Source organism: Labrus mixtus, chromosome 11 (assembly GCF_963584025.1).
Source record: "Labrus mixtus chromosome 11, fLabMix1.1, whole genome shotgun sequence".
NCBI lineage: Eukaryota > Metazoa > Chordata > Actinopteri > Labriformes > Labridae > Labrus > Labrus mixtus.
The window spans coordinates 957,260-972,984 of NC_083622.1; the positions used below are offsets into that span (position 1 = coordinate 957,260).

General features: G+C 45.0%; 1 protein-coding gene across 1 annotated transcript in view; it reads left to right on the plus strand.

The window, feature by feature from the left end:
- Positions 1-15,725, plus strand: part of si:dkey-22o22.2 (putative neural-cadherin 2) — a 146,776-nt gene that overhangs the window by 63,015 nt on the left and 68,036 nt on the right. Inside the window, exons 2-5 of the mRNA XM_061049385.1 lie at positions 1,273-1,461; positions 4,199-4,424; positions 6,752-6,956; positions 14,631-14,938. Of these exons, the coding sequence (XP_060905368.1) occupies positions 1,273-1,461; positions 4,199-4,424; positions 6,752-6,956; positions 14,631-14,938 (928 nt within the window). The remainder of the gene's footprint in view (positions 1-1,272; positions 1,462-4,198; positions 4,425-6,751; positions 6,957-14,630; positions 14,939-15,725) is intronic.

Consider the following 15,725-nt stretch of genomic DNA (forward strand, 5'->3'; position numbering starts at 1 on the left):
TGTGTGTGTGTTTGAGTCAGTGGATGGGGACGTTCCTGCTGTGTGGATGTTAGCGTGTGATCTTCTGAAAAGTTTTGTTGTTTTATTTTGGAGGAGCCCTCTTGCTCTCCTCTCTCTTCCTGCCCGTCACTCCTTCGCTCCTCGCCTTCCCCGAGCCGCTCGGCGGGGATGAAAGACAAGAAAAAAACACGACGAGTTGTGTTTGCAAAAGATGTCGGCTGTTCCCCCTTTGGCTGAGAGCGAACTCCGCTTTCATGCCGCCGTCTTGAACAAGCGGCGCTAGCTTAGCTAACAAGCGGCGTCACTACAAAGCTACAGAAAAGACAACAATAGCAAACCTGTTACTGCGCAAGCTAACCGAATGAAGCAGAACCTAAAATACACAAAACAACACACAGATCTACAACAACTGAAGAACACTGATGTGTAAAATTACATTTTATAACCTGATCTTACTGCACCGCAAGTTAAGATACGACTTCAGTTCTGATACTTATTGCACCTTTAAGAAAAAGCTAAAGACCCAGCTCTTTCATGAATACCTACTAACTTAATGATGATGGTCTCCATATTATTGATGATGATGATGGTCATGACGATGGTTTTTGTTTGATAACGACGACTTATAAGATGGTTTCTATACTGATTAGAGCTCTCAAGAACTGCCCTCAATGTTGTGCTTTGCCTCTGGTCACTTCCTGTCAGCACCTGTGTGTCCAATCAGACTCAAAGCTGATCGTTTGCTCTTACTGACATTGTTCCCTTTTTTCTAGATCCTTGCTTGTGTTGTTCTTACTCTCTGATGTACGTCGCTTTGGATAAAAGAGTCTGATAAGAGAATTGTAGAAGTGAGAAATGAGCGTGTTGAGATGTGATCTCTCTCCTTGGACTGAGAGCTGCTCCGCTTTCAGGCCAGAGTTTAGAAAAGTGACATTAGCTTACTAGACTAGACTAGATTACACATGTTGCAGATTGTTTTCCTTTCTAAAGCCTCCTGTGGACAGGTGTTGAGAACCAGCATGCTTGCTAAAACACTTAAACAATGCATCTGGTTCAAAGTGTCTGTGATGTCCATGAAAAATAAAGAACATTATTATTATGTCCAGGGTGACGGATAGAAGCAGCAGACTCCTCATGCTCCTTTTCTGATTAAGGGTCACTTAGAAACTCTTTCTTGTTGGTCTCAGGACTAGATTTGCCCTCAAAGGTTTTGTTAACTTTGTCTTTTTGTGTAACGGTCCCTAACGTTTCCTCCTCTTCTCCGTCCTGCAGGTGAAGAGTGGTACCTGTGCAGGCTGACTCTGAGCATGCCCAGTCAGGCCGACCTGCAGTGGTCCATGTTCCCCTCCCCTTACCTGAGCGCTGTGGGTCCAGACGCCTCGGCTGGGTCTGTGGTGTACCGACTGTCGGCACGGCAACGAGACGGGACGCTGGGACAGGTCCAGTACTTCCTTCTGGACGGTGAGTTGGCTTTAAAGGCGGGGTTGGTAGTTTTTTGAAAGTAGCATTCCCTCAGTGCTCCGTCTGCACCCACCCCCCCCCCCCCTCTGTGCTCCCTCTAAAGCCACGCCCCCTCACTTACATGCACGAGCGCCGTCGCTCCAGAAGCAGACCTCAGCTCATGCTTTGAGTGTGAGCTCGCGCACACCAGGGGTAGAGAGCGAGCAGGGAGACAGGGAGGCGTCTGATTGGTTCATCAGATTGGTACCTCGTGGCAGACATTGGTCAAAGTTTTTACAGGTTTACAAACTGATACAGATGATGGATTTTCTTTGTTCCTTTTTCAGAGAACCTGAGTTATTAATGTCTGTCAGGACCTAAAGACAATTTACACCAAAATCTAAAAAAGTGGATCTGGAGGAAATGACCAACCCTGACTTTGATTTAATATTTATAGACTTTACTGGTTTCAGACCCCTGAGTCCTAATAGGGAGTAGAAACTGTTCTGTTGTGATGTTTTAAAGATCGTTCAGTAAAGTTTAAAATGTATCCTAAAGATGTTTTGAGAATCCAGATTCACCTCTCTTTTGATTTTTGCAGATTATGTAAAAATGTTTTTCCTACAGCGACCCGCCCTCCTTCTTCTTCTTCTTCTTCTTCTTCTTCTTCTTCTTCTTCTTCTTCTTCTGTCCGTTTTTCTTCCTAAACGCTGTCACGCTCTCATCTCCTGCCTCCGTCTCTAATCAGGTCCGCCGCCGCCGCCTCTCCCACCAGGCGCTCTGTGACAAACCTGTTTTTGTTCAAAAGGAGCGATTTATAAATAAAAATTTTGACTTGTTGAATTTCAATTACCGTCAAGTGAGAGAGGGAGAGAAAAACGCACATAAACGGCAACGGAGCCGCGCTGTTAATCGCTCCCTGGGGGCGAAGAAAAGCTCCCAGAGTCGGGAATAATAGGAAAGTCTCTGGAGAGGCGGCGGGTGGGCGGGTGGGCGGATGGGCGCCGGTGGCTGTGGATTTGTTTCTTTTTTTTATTATTTTACAGGAGAAGAGGAGGAGAGATATTTTAAGAGCTAATTTCTAATGCTTTAATATTAACAGCTCCTCGCTTCCCGTTGGCGTTCTGTGACTACATGTGTACCGGAGAGTAATCCCATCATTTACATTCAGAATGTTTTTAATATCATGCCAATATGGAGATCTATTCAGGAAGTGTGCGTGAAGCCAATTAGAAGCATTAATGTGATTTCACTCACTTTAAGTAACCTACATTACAGAGCGAGGGGACAGTGGACGAGGAGGCCGTCTTTGTTCAGGTTTGAGGCGCTTGATGGCGCGGCGGTCGGGTCACACGTGTGGAGGCTGGTGTCCTCTGGGCGGGCCGCTCCTCAGAACGGGAGGTCCTGAAACAATCCCAATGATAGCAATACCTGTCATGATACCAAAGAACAAATATACATCCCAGGCATGAATATTAATATTAATATATAATTAATTTTTATCATAATGACCAAAAATTGTGAGCAAACTCCTGCACGCTGTCTCAATTGCGCATAGACGTTCATTGGTAACTTAATAAATGAATGCAGTTGAAACATTCCTCGCTCTCCTCCCTCCCTTTAAGTTAAATAATATCAATAGTCCATCCATTATCTTTGACCACTTTTCCCACTCGAGGTAGTCGAGGGCTGGAACTCGTCCCAGCTGTCATTGGGCGAGAGGCGGGGTTACAGCCTGGACTGTTCAACAGCCAATCACAGAGCAGACAATTATTAAAAAAAGAATTATTTTACATGATACCGTTGTGACAACATTAATGTAACTTCTAGAGAAACGACCAGTTTATGCTAAGCTAACATTAGCTCCTCTTCTGTTGAAACATGAGGCTGATATTCAAAGTCAAACACTCAGAAAACAAAAGAAACTAAACACTCCCCAAAGTCTGACTCCAGCTCCGGTTTGAAGTCTAAACTATTAGAAATGAAAAGTTCCAGTTTGTGCAGCTGGGACGATTAAAGTGACCTCTGAGAGATCTCTGAACCAGATCGACTGTCGTCAGAGCAGACAGACGAGGAGGAGATGATTGACAGGTCGGCTGCAGCTGCTGCTGGTTTTCAGCCCTCTGGTCAACAGCTGGGGATTCCAGTTCTCCTTGATTTCTCTTTTCATGCTTCTCTCATCAACCCATCCTAACATAACACCCCCGTGTCTCTCTCTCTCTCTCTCGCTTTATTTCATCCAAATGTTTTTCTGTTTTTAATCTCGTCTTCTTTCTTGATTATCTTCCAACTCTTTCACCTGGATCTAAACTACCATGTGGCTTTATTTATTCAATAATAATCACACTGTTGCTACATTCTTTATATGATCGATAGTTGGGTTTTGACACCCAGTGTTTAAAATTGGTACTGCAGTCCAAATTCAAAATATTTGCTTTGCTTGAACAATCTTGGTGTAATTTTATGTGTTTTAAGGATGCAAAAAAAATACAATAAAAAAGGCACCATTGTTCTTCTCGGTAAAAGAAACAAATGGAAAAAAGAACATTTGCTTTTATAGAAAACTTAGTTGAGATTAATCCTGCAGGACATGTTGGAGAATGGTTTCTCTGACAACAATGCAGCAGCCAGTATGTCCTCCTTCTAACTTTAGATTCTGGTTCGTTTTGGACGCCCCTCGGTTTGCCAGATACGAGAGCAGTTATCAGGTCAAACCAACAGGTGTTATTTTTGATCCTCTTGATTTGTTTCCTTCCAGGAGGGGAGGAGTGCTTCGAGGTGGACCGCCGCTCAGGTGAGATCAGGACAACGGGACGACCTCTGACGCCCAGTAAGGAGTACCTGCTGCAGGTGCAGGCGGTGGACGGGCGAGGTCGTAAAGGCTCTCCGGCTGCGGTTTCCATCCTGGCAGGTTATCGTCCGCCTCAGTTCACCAACTCCACCTACACCCTGAACGTACCGGAGAACACCGCTGTGGGACAACCGTGAGTCCAGACACCTGTCAGATAGGAAGGGATGGATGTTTAGATGAGCTTCATTTATTTTGTACTTAAATTAGATTATTTGGCTCAAATTCTCAAAAAAGGACTCAGAGAAATACAAGATATCATCAAAAAGTGAAATATTAGTGATGTGTCAGGGTAAATATTTGTGTATTTTTCTCTGCACTCTGTGTCCCCTTGTGTCCTCCATATTTACAGAAACATCATTTACATTCCACTGCCTCGGATACTGAGTGTGGAAATGGCACCACAAGCGTGTGTGAGTGTGTGTGTGTGTGTGTGTGTGTGTGTGAGTGTGTGTGTGTGTGTGTGTGTGTGTGTGTGTGTGTGTGTGTGTGTGTGTGTGTGTGTGTGTGTGTGTGTGTGTGTGTGTGTGTGTGTGTGTGTGTGTGTGTGTGTTCCCGGAGCCACCTCTTTGGCTTTGCATGCCATGTGATGCGTGAAAAGATGAGCCCTGTAGAGCGAGACAAAAGAAGAAGAAGAAGGGAGGAGAATAGGGAGGACGGTGGGAGAGAGGAGAGGTGGAGGTACGAGGAGAAAGACGGAGAAGGGATGAGATGGGGAGGGGGTAGAGGAGGAGGGGGGAGGAGGGGGGGGGGGGGGGGGGGGGGGAGGACAGGATGAGGGATGAAGAGGACCCAGATGCATGAGTGTGGCCTGAGGCTGAGAATCTGAAAGTGTGGCAAATTCAAATATTTATTAAAAGCGAGGACTGGATAAACATGAAGGGTGTGTGTGTGTGTGTGTGTGTGTGTGTGTGTGTGTGTGTGTGTGTGTGTGTGTGTGTGTGTGTATGAGTGTGTGTGTGTCGCTCCGGGCTGTTGGCGTAAAGCACATTGTATTAATATCCAAGTATCCATGCCACCCCCTGTGTGTGTGTGTGTGTGTGTGTGTGTGTGTGTGTGTGTGTGTGTGTGTGTGTGTGTGTGTGTGTGTGTGTGTGTGTGTGTGTGTTTTATTCAAATTGATTAAGCAGCTTGTGATGGTTTGTGAGTACAGAATAAACCATGAAGCTTCAGGACTTTGAACGCAGCGTTTGGCGGCTGACCAGCTCTCCTTCAGTCCGTGTGGAGACAGACATGTGGAGCTGCTGACCTGGGATCAGGTCTATCAGAATCCTGATCTGGACTCGTCCTCTCATGGACTCATCATAGATCACATTCAAAACTGCTTCTACCTGAAATAACCAGAAGGACCAATTTATCAAGAATCTAAAACACAGTTCATCTCCCTCCACTGGCTCCCATCAGATTTAAAACCTTCCTGCTGCTCGCTTACAAAAACAGAGACAAAAAGCTCCGCCATAACAGAGGCTAAATCAGAGCCTCATCGCAGCGACCGTGGGTTTGAATCTGACCTCGGCCCTTTGCTGCTTTTCATCCCCCCTCTCTCTCCTCCCAACACTTCCTGTCTCTCTTCAGTCTTATCCAATAAAAGCAAAACAGCCAAAAAGTAAAACTTCAAAAAACACCTTCTATACCTAGACTCTCTGATCCAGGTCTACACTCCCTCCCCCCCCACTACGCTCTGCCAGTGAAAGGCGTCTGATCCAACCTTCACAACAGGGTCCTAAGACGCTGACTAGACTCTTCTCCTCTGTCGCCCCCCGGTGGTGGAATGAACTTCCAAACTCCATGTGATCTGCAGAGTCCCTCTGCACCTTTAAGAAAAAGCTAAAGACCCAGCTCTTTCATGAACACCTACTAACTTAATGATGATGATGATGGGACTGAGTATGATGATGATATTAATGACGACGATGATGATATTTAGGTCACTCCCGAGAAGCGGAAGTTTCTTCCCCTGTTTTTTAAGCGACCAGCAGAGTTTTAAATGTGAATCAAGCAGCAACTTTGCCGTCTTGTTTTTTTAGACCCTGAAATGACTATATTTGGACAAGAGGGAGGAGCTTGAGAAGGGCAGTGTTGGGGAAACTCCAAGAGATCGCTACACATTAAAACCTGCCCTGCTCTACCAACTATTTGACCATAAATGAGATCGCCATCATGTTGCATTCAAGAAGACTTAAATTTAGAGATCGAGACCATTAAACTCTTTTAAACTTTCTTATCAGAGGATCAGTAACTCTCCAAAGCGCTATGAGTCTCTGTCCATGGTGCTGAAACGGAGAAGCCTGGGTGCAATTCAAGCCAGCCATCTCCTTTTTGGATTATATGCTTTGGCGGTTGGTTGGACAGATATGTTTTCCATCACTTTTAAGACACCTGGAATTTGATAAATGTGTATTCTGCAACACTTTAAAGCTGCTGTACCTCCTCTCTAACTCCGCCCCCTCTCCTCTGTCTCAGTGTTGCCGAGGTCCAGGCCGTCTCCTTCCAGAAGAAGAGTCTGTCCTACATGCTGCTGGTGAACCCCGGGAATCTGTTCAGCATCAACCAGGAGAGCGGAGCGCTCAGCCTCACCAGGACCGTCGACTACGAGAGCGGACACAACCTCCACGCGCTGCAGGTCCGCGCCTCCGAGCTCAACACCGGCCTCAGCGGCGTGGCAGAGGTAGGCGCACAATCACTCATCAACCAACGGCGCCCGAGTTTAGAATCTGTGTGTTTATATCTGTCCAAACAAAGTTAATGTTTGCCTTCTGCTGATAAACAGAATAAATCCACATTAACAGCTGTTGGACTGACTCCCCCCCCCCCCCCCCCCCACCACCCCACGCCGCTCTCTGATGAAAACTCATTAATTTAAAATGAGAGAAAGTGCTGCCGCTGTATCTGACGCTGTGATGCAACTGTTTCATTTACTGTTTATACTGCGTGTGTGTGTTCATTATGCATGCTCTAAACTAAACACGCGGCGCCCGGTTTGCCTCGTCTCCAACCAGCGTCCTGTGAAGCTCTCATGATGAAAAGTCAACACATCAAAGCTGAGCGTTAAAAAAAAACAAACAGGAGTGATCAGAACTGATCTGGGTGTGATCAGCAGTTTGAGTTGTTACGGTTTAAGTACCCGTCTTTAAAACATCTTTAAATGAGTTCCTGGTACTTGTGACGGGGTTCTCTTTCAAAACACACAAAAATCATAAAACACAGGCGTAGTCGAAGACTGCAAATGATGTGTTTTATTTTTAGCCGGCCTCCCAACATGCAGTGACAGATATTTACAAAAAATTGTGTTTAAACTATTTACAAAACAAAATTCTTCCAAAAACAAAATGATCACAAAATGTGAGACGTCTTTACAGGATGGAACGTCGACTAGACGTTTATGATTTTGTCACTTACTGTCTCTGATTGTTATTCTGAGTGTCTAACAGAAAAGATCCTCACAAAGATAGACGAGAAAGGGCTGCATGGCAGTGCAGTGGTTAGCTCTGTCTCCTCACAGTGAGGAGGTTCCTGGTTTGAATCCCCGTCTGTCAGGAGTCTCTCTGTGAGGAGGTTCCTGGTTTGAATCCCCGTCTGTCAGGAGTCTCTCTGTGAGGAGGTTCCTGGTTTGAATCCCCGTCTGTCAGGAGTCTCTCTGTGAGGAGGTTCCTGGTTTGAATCCCCGTCTGACGGGAGTCTCTCTGTGAGGAGGTTCCTGGTTTGAATCCCCGTCTGACGGGAGTCTCTCTGTGAGGAGGTTCCTGGTTTGAATCCCCGTCTGACGGGAGTCTCTCTGCGAGGAGGTTCCTGGTTTGAATCCCCGTCTGACGGGAGTCTCTCTGCGAGGAGGTTCCTGGTTTGAATCCCCGTCTGACGGGAGTCTCTCTGTGAGGAGGTTCCTGGTTTGAATCCCCGTCTGTCGGGAGTCTCTCTGTGAGGAGGTTCCTGGTTTGAATCCCCGTCTGATGGGAGTCTCTCTGTGAGGAGGTTCCTGGTTTGAATCCCCGTCTGACGGGAGTCTCTCTGTGAGGAGGTTCCTGGTTTGAATCCCCGTCTGTCAGGAGTCTCTCTGCGAGGAGGTTCCTGGTTTGAATCCCCGTCTGACGGGAGTCTCTCTGCGAGGAGGTTCCTGGTTTGAATCCCCGTCTGACGGGAGTCTCTCTGTGAGGAGGTTCCTGGTTTGAATCCCCGTCTGTCAGGAGTCTCTCTGCGAGGAGGTTCCTGGTTTGAATCCCCGTCTGACGGGAGTCTCTCTGTGAGGAGGTTCCTGGTTTGAATCCCCGTCTGTCAGGAGTCTCTCTGTGAGGAGGTTCCTGGTTTGAATCCCCGTCCTACAGGAGTCTCTCTGTGAGGAGGTTCCTGGTTTGAATCCCCGTCTGTCAGGAGTCTCTCTGTGAGGAGGTTCCTGGTTTGAATCCCCGTCCTACAGGAGTCTCTCTGTGAGGAGGTTCCTGGTTTGAATCCCCGTCTGTCAGGAGTCTCTCTGTGAGGAGTCTGCATGTTCTTCATGTGTGGGTTCTCTCCTGGTTCTCCGTCTTCCTCCCACAGTCCAAACACATGCTCGTTAGGTTAACTGCTGACTCTCTGAATGTGAGTGTGTCTGGCTGTCTGTCTCTACATGTCAGCTCTGTGATTGGCTGGTGAGGAAATTATTAAGAACTTGACTTCACACAAGAAAGATTCAGGAGACTCATGCGTCTTTAGTGGTAGAAAGTTTAGACATAGAAGAATAATTGGGAGGAGATATGGAGTCAGAGAACACGTCTTGCTCCTCTGCTCCCAGTCTGAGGAACGCTCTCCCTGAGCAGCTGAGGGCTCCACAGTCTGCTGACGCTTTTAAAAAGGGCCCTAAAAACCTTGTGCTTTTAGTTTCCTTAGTTGCTTAGTTGATGAAATTAGATTTTTATTTCTGAAGCACTTTGAGATTTTTTTTGCAAAAATGTAAAGTGTGTTACAAATTAAATGTATTATTATTATTATTATTATTATTATTATTATTATTATTATTGTCTTTTGGGTGTTCTGCCATGCCAATTCTCCCAAACTCTCCCTAATGCTTTGCATATACAGAAAATACATTATTGATGTCATACTGACCTGAACTAATCTGTGATGGCGAGGACAATTTGGAGCAGACACTAAGTCTACCAAACATCAGATAAAGAGGAAGACCATCGACACGTAAAGCTGTCCTTTAGCTGAACTGTGTCAGGTCTGACTGATCAGAGAACAGTGAATAAAGAAAATGATGTCTGTACACTTAAATCTAAATACATACTGTAGGTACAGACAATTCCCCGGTGTAGCCCCGCCTCTCGCCCAATGACAGCTGGGATTGGCCCCACGACCCTGAACGGGAACAAGCGGTAAAAGATAATGAATGGATGTATCTCTTTAAAAAAAAGGTCTAACCCTTTTGGTAAAGTTTTCATAAATTCATGTTCACTGTAAAGGAAAAGCAGCCGTGACGTCCTGTTTCCTCGCTCTTCACTAAAATCGATTGCAGCAGTTCCAAACTTTTTTGTACTTTTTTTTTGGTGATTTAAAACCCAAAATATTTCAAATGAGTCCCAAAGTATGAACACATTTAAATTTCCCTTCAACTGAAGGAGCACAAACTAAAGTGCAGAAATCTGGCAGCTCGGCCTCGACTCACATTTTCACAGAGGGCTCGTAAGACTTCACACAGGAGATAGTAGCATCTGTTCACATTAACACACACACACACACACACACACACACACACACACACACACACACACACACACAGACACACACACACACACACACACACACACACACACACACACACACACACACACCAGAGGATTCCACTATTACCTGCCCTTATAGTCCAGATGGTTGGAGCAGACAGAGAATAGCTGCTAAACTACCAGCGTCCCCTAAAGGCCTCGCTGCTCTATAAGCTCGGCTGGCTAATTCACTCTAAAGGCCCAGAGTGTGTGTGTGTGTGTGTGTGTGTGTGTGTGTGTGTGTGTGTGTGTGTGTGTGTGTGTGTGTGTGTGTGTGTGTGTGTGTGTGTGTGTGTGTGTGTGTACGTGTTTGTTTGTTTATTTGTGTGTACATGTGTGAGCCAGGTTTCTAGAGAGCTTCAGCTCTGCACTTTCTGTTGCCTTCAGCTTTTCCAGACATTTTGAGCCTGGACCCCCCCACCACCACCCCCCGTTACAGCGTTATACTTCCCTATCTCCCCCGCAGCCTCGTGTTTGTGTTCCAGCTGCAAAATACACACTTAAAAGACAATCTACACGGCTGTTTTGTGGATATCCAATCAGAGCATCGTATTCTCTGCATGTGAAACCAGCAGAGACAGCTGAGTTCTCCTGCTTGTGTAGCGTGTCCCCAGTGACTACAGGAACCAGAATGCACTGTGTTCTAGCGTCCAGGCCCTCTCACAGATTTCTCCTGGTTCAGAAAAATACGACTGAGCTTGTCTGAATCCATTTAACGCAGTCGATACTAAACGATACACTACGATACTGACGATTTGATACAAAATAGACGATTCGATATGATACGATGCAATACTATAAACTACTACATATGAAGCTGTTCGTTTGTATTTACTGACATTGTCTCCTCTCTAGATCCAATAATATGAAACCGTACAATGCATATGCTACGATACGTTTCAGACGATGCAATAAGATAAAATAGAATACAGACGATACCAGACGATCATATACAAGATGACTTCAGGGAGATTTGTCTTGGACTGAAATTATTTCTTTTTGATTCTAAAACAATCAAAACAAACAACAATCGAGGTGTAAACAAAGAGGCACAAACCAATTACAAACACAAATTAAATATATTTCACGACCGTTTTACAACAATAGTTGGAAGATGAAACAGAAACAGATCTCTCTCCACATCCATCCCCCCTCACTGCACACCCAGCAGACTCTTTATTTACACCTCGTTCAGCTTCACCTGACTGTTGTCTTCTCTCAGGTCATAACTCCCTCAATCAGCTGATGTAAAGTCATATTTAAGTCTGGACAGTTTCCATCGCTCTTAACATTTGAACTCAGAATCTACAATGCTGTTTTGTTGTTCACAGTTTGGCAGCTCGCTAGATAATTGTTTTTTCTCCACCGATATCAAACTGATGGTGCTGGAAGATCAACAGATCTGCAGCTACACCTGTTAGACAAAGAGACCGTCTGTCAGGGTCTGCAGGTGTTCCTCACACGCCCCCCTTCCCTGGACTGACTCGGATAAGGTCGGGAATCAAAGATTGAAAACTGAATATCTTCCAGTCACAGTCAGAGGATTCATTTGTGTTTGTTTTATATTTTTTTTCTTGCTTGAATGCATCTTTAATATCGAGTCGTACAAACACATTTGCCAGTCTGTCTGTTGTGGGGTGAAAACAGCAAACAGATTTTCCTCCTTTCTTTCGGCTCGGCCCTCTAAATATTCAGTCGGTGTTTGCAGAAGCAGCCGTGCATCTAAATCTCCTCAGCGTGCCCCTCCGCTGCCCCCCGCTCTTATTACCGAACAGGTGGTGTGTCGAGGGTTCAGGGCTGCCGAGGAAATCTGTGCTCAGGTGGTCGGCGCGGCAGCTTCACCACTTAAATCAGACTTTATGGGAATGGAAAATAGCTTTTTGGCTTAAGCTCCAGTGGCTCGGGATACTGGGTGAACTGGACAGGAGCGGGGTGGCGGCGGCGGCGGCGGCGGCTCAGGATTTAGGAGGCGGGGGAGGTTTAAAGGAGAGAAAGAAATGGGTTTCTCTCCTCCAGCAGGAGACATTTGTCTTCATCATGTTTGCATGAGTTAGTTTGGAAAACAGGAACGTCACATCACGTTTAGCTTTTCCAATCTAAAGTTATAAACGTGCTGATTCTGACTCGACCTGCCAGCACAATTTATTTATCAAGATATTACTCCATCATGTTATCAGAGTAACCTGTGATGACTTTATTGATCCCAAACTGGTAAATTGTGGTGTTACAACAGCAGGTTATCAGAGCAAATAAAACAATATAAGAATAGATACATAAATAAGCACTTAATATATATATTTAAAAGAATAAGAATAGATTTATACATCAAGGATTTAACTTAACATTCTTACTGATTAAAAAAATAAAATGAAATACAACATTTATTCAGGCTTGTCAACTGAATGTAAAAATACTTGCTGGAGGTAAGAGGTGTAAGTTTACAGAAACAGTGATGACAGTGGTACGTATGTAATAACAATATAGAGGGTTCTCCAGAGCTGTGCAATCAAAGATATATATGTTAAATCTGTGGACTTTAAACTCCTCTGTGTTTATCTCCAGCAGCAGCCTTTCTAAAAAAAACATTTTTTAAAAGTTTTTTGGGGGCTTTTTGTGCCTTTACTAGAGAGATAGGACAGTGGATAGATCCTTAAGTCAGGGAGAGAGAGAGAGAGAGAGAGAGAGAGAGGTAGGGGACTGACATGCGGGAAAGGAGCCACAGGTCGGACTTGAACCTTGGCCGCCCGCTTGGATGACCACCAACCACTGCGCCCCAAGCAGCAGCTTTTTGGTGTTAGCACAGCTTTTACTTTAATGTCCAACTCTTCAACAAGAAACTGTGGAAACATGTAAAGAAATGCAGTTCAGGTTCAGGTGACTTTATTTGTACCTGTAGGTAGATGTTTTTGTTTTTTCCAGTAATTAGTTTCATCCGGAGGTTCAACCCGCTCTTCAAGCTTGAATGCTGCTCAGTTTCTAAGTCCTGACTAACCATGAATCCAGAACTCTTTGAATGTTTCTGCAGAAATAAACAGAAGTTTAATTTACCCCTCTCACTATTTACACTTCACCTCCATGAATCCCTCTTTCTCTTTGTTCCAAGGCCTCGTTTGTTCAGCACTATTTAATTATCCTTACGTAACACACAGCGGCCTTAATGCAGAGGATTCAAACAAACACTGTGAGTGGATTTATTTAATGAACAAAATGTTGATATTGGGTAAACAAGCTTTCCTCTGAAGCACTTTGTTAATGAGGCTCGGATTGGACGAGTATTTTTAGCAGATTCAACTAAACGTACAAAAGCACAAATAATAAAGGCAGATTTATTTATTTATTTTCCTCTCATACTTTATCAGTAACACATCTCTACTTCTCGCTCTGTTTACTTATTTTAACAATGAAGAGATTTCAGGGTTTGTAGTGTCATATAAAGCCTTCTGCTGATTCAGCACCACGGACAGCGTCAGAGATTTACTAACAAACAGTCGACCACATTGCAGATCTCTCAATCTGTTGAAATCTCGCTTTTGTTTGTTTTTTTGTTCTTGTTTGAGGATTAACAACCGATCTCATCATGCATGCTTTAAAGAGGACATATCATCCCCCTCCTCCACCTTTTCAAACAGCCCCCTCCTCCACCTTTTCAAACAGCCCCCTCCTCCACCTTTTCAAACAGTCCTCCTCCTCCACCTTTTCAAACAGTCCCCTCCTCCAGCTTTTCAAACAGTCCCCCTGTGGTCTAAATTAAACATCTGTGCTTTGGTCAAAATATAATATGAATCAAGCACCAGAGGAGGTTTGTGACCCTGTATAAACCAGCTCTCTCAGAACGCTCCGTTTTGGTGTGTGTGTCTCTTTAAATGTAATGACCCCCCCCCCCCCCCCCGAGTAGACATCACTCCTCTGTAGAGAGAATAAAAATGGCCGACCTGCTCAAAAGTTTTGTTCTAGTCTGGGGGTGGAGTCCATGGGTGGAGATACCAGGGGAGGGGAGGGAATTTTTTTTTATTTTTTTTTTTACCAGAATCCCACTGTGACATCACAAAGAGAACACATTTGAAACAGAGCATTTTTCTCTGTGTTGTAAGTCTTATGCAGACCACAAACAAAGGACTGGATGGTTTATTTCACATGTTGTGGGTCAGTAGACTCTCAGGTTTCACAGATAGATGTTCAGACTGTAGAAGAGGATTATTCAGAATATGTCTCCTTTAAGAAAAGTGTTTGTTGATGGCTTCTCACCTGAATCAGGTCGCTGAGATGTTTGAGTATTTCGACAAAACACTTTTTACATATCACTATCAGGGGGAGGGGCATCAACCTTCATCCCGCCTCCTTTGCTGACTAGGTGTGTTGCTTTGTATAATTAGATAATAATAATAATTAGATTCACCTTTTTGCTTTTATGTCAGCCTGCGGGCTTTAAGCTGCTTTTTAGCCCAGTCGACTTGGTGCGCAGGTTTCTCCTCTGCCATGTGTTTGAATTTTCCTCAGTCACTTCTTTGATGGCTCGAGTCGGCGCGGTTTCACAGGATTCACCCCGACATATTTATCACCAGTTAAAAGCACCAGAAACTAAACAGGAAGTGGTTTGTTCTCCGCAGGTTGTTGTTCTTATAACGGATGAAAACGACTGCACGCCAGAGTTCCTGCACGCCATCTACACCAGAGACAACATACCTGAGAGCATCGCACCCGGAACCTCCCTGCTGCAAGGTAACACACACACACACACGCACACACACACACACACACACACACACACACGCACACGCACACACACACACACACACACACACACACACACACACACACACAGAGACACACACAGAGAGGCTGATCTCTGGAGTTGGTTCTGGTTAAATATTGGCCCTCGGTCAGTGAACACATCACCAGCTCATTCCACCTGTGGGTATACTGATTGTAGTGTGTGTGTGTGTGTGTGTGTGTGTGTGTGTGTGTGTGTGTGTGTGTGTGTGTGTGTGTGTGTGTGTGTGTGTGTGTGTGTGTGTGTGTGTGTGTGTGTGTGTGTGTGTGTGTGTGTGTGTGTGCATGTGTGTGTGTCACAGCCATCTGTCGTAGCTGCTGGTGACGGGCTGAGATCAAACAGTCCGACTTCAGCGAGGCTTTGCTCTGATTAGGCAGACGGCCAGCGAAACACACACACACACACACACACACACACACACACACACACACACACACACATACACACACACACACACACACACACACACACACACACACACACAATCATACATACATTCACCAGTGTACAGACTAATGTATTTATGAATCCCTCTCCTCTTCCTCTCTGTTGTCTTTTCATCTCTGTTTTCCCTGAATCACCTTTTTACCTTTTCCTCCCTCTCTCACCTGTTCTGACTTTACATCCTCTCTTTTTCTCCACCTCTCCCTCTACCCTTTTTAAACCATCCCCTTTTCTGTCTCCTTGTTTCCTTCTCTTCTCCCACACATTTCCTTGCTCGACTCTCGCCTTTACTCTCCTTTTCACTCCTCCTCTTATTCTTATTTTGACCTCAACATTTTCCTCCCCCTTTTCTCTCCCTCTTTCACTACTTTATCTTTTCCTTTAATCCACTCCACCTCACCATCTCTTCACCTCCTGCTCATTTTTTCTGTCTCTCTACTCCTCCTTTTCCACCTTTTATCCCCTCTCCTCTTTCCCTTCCTATTCT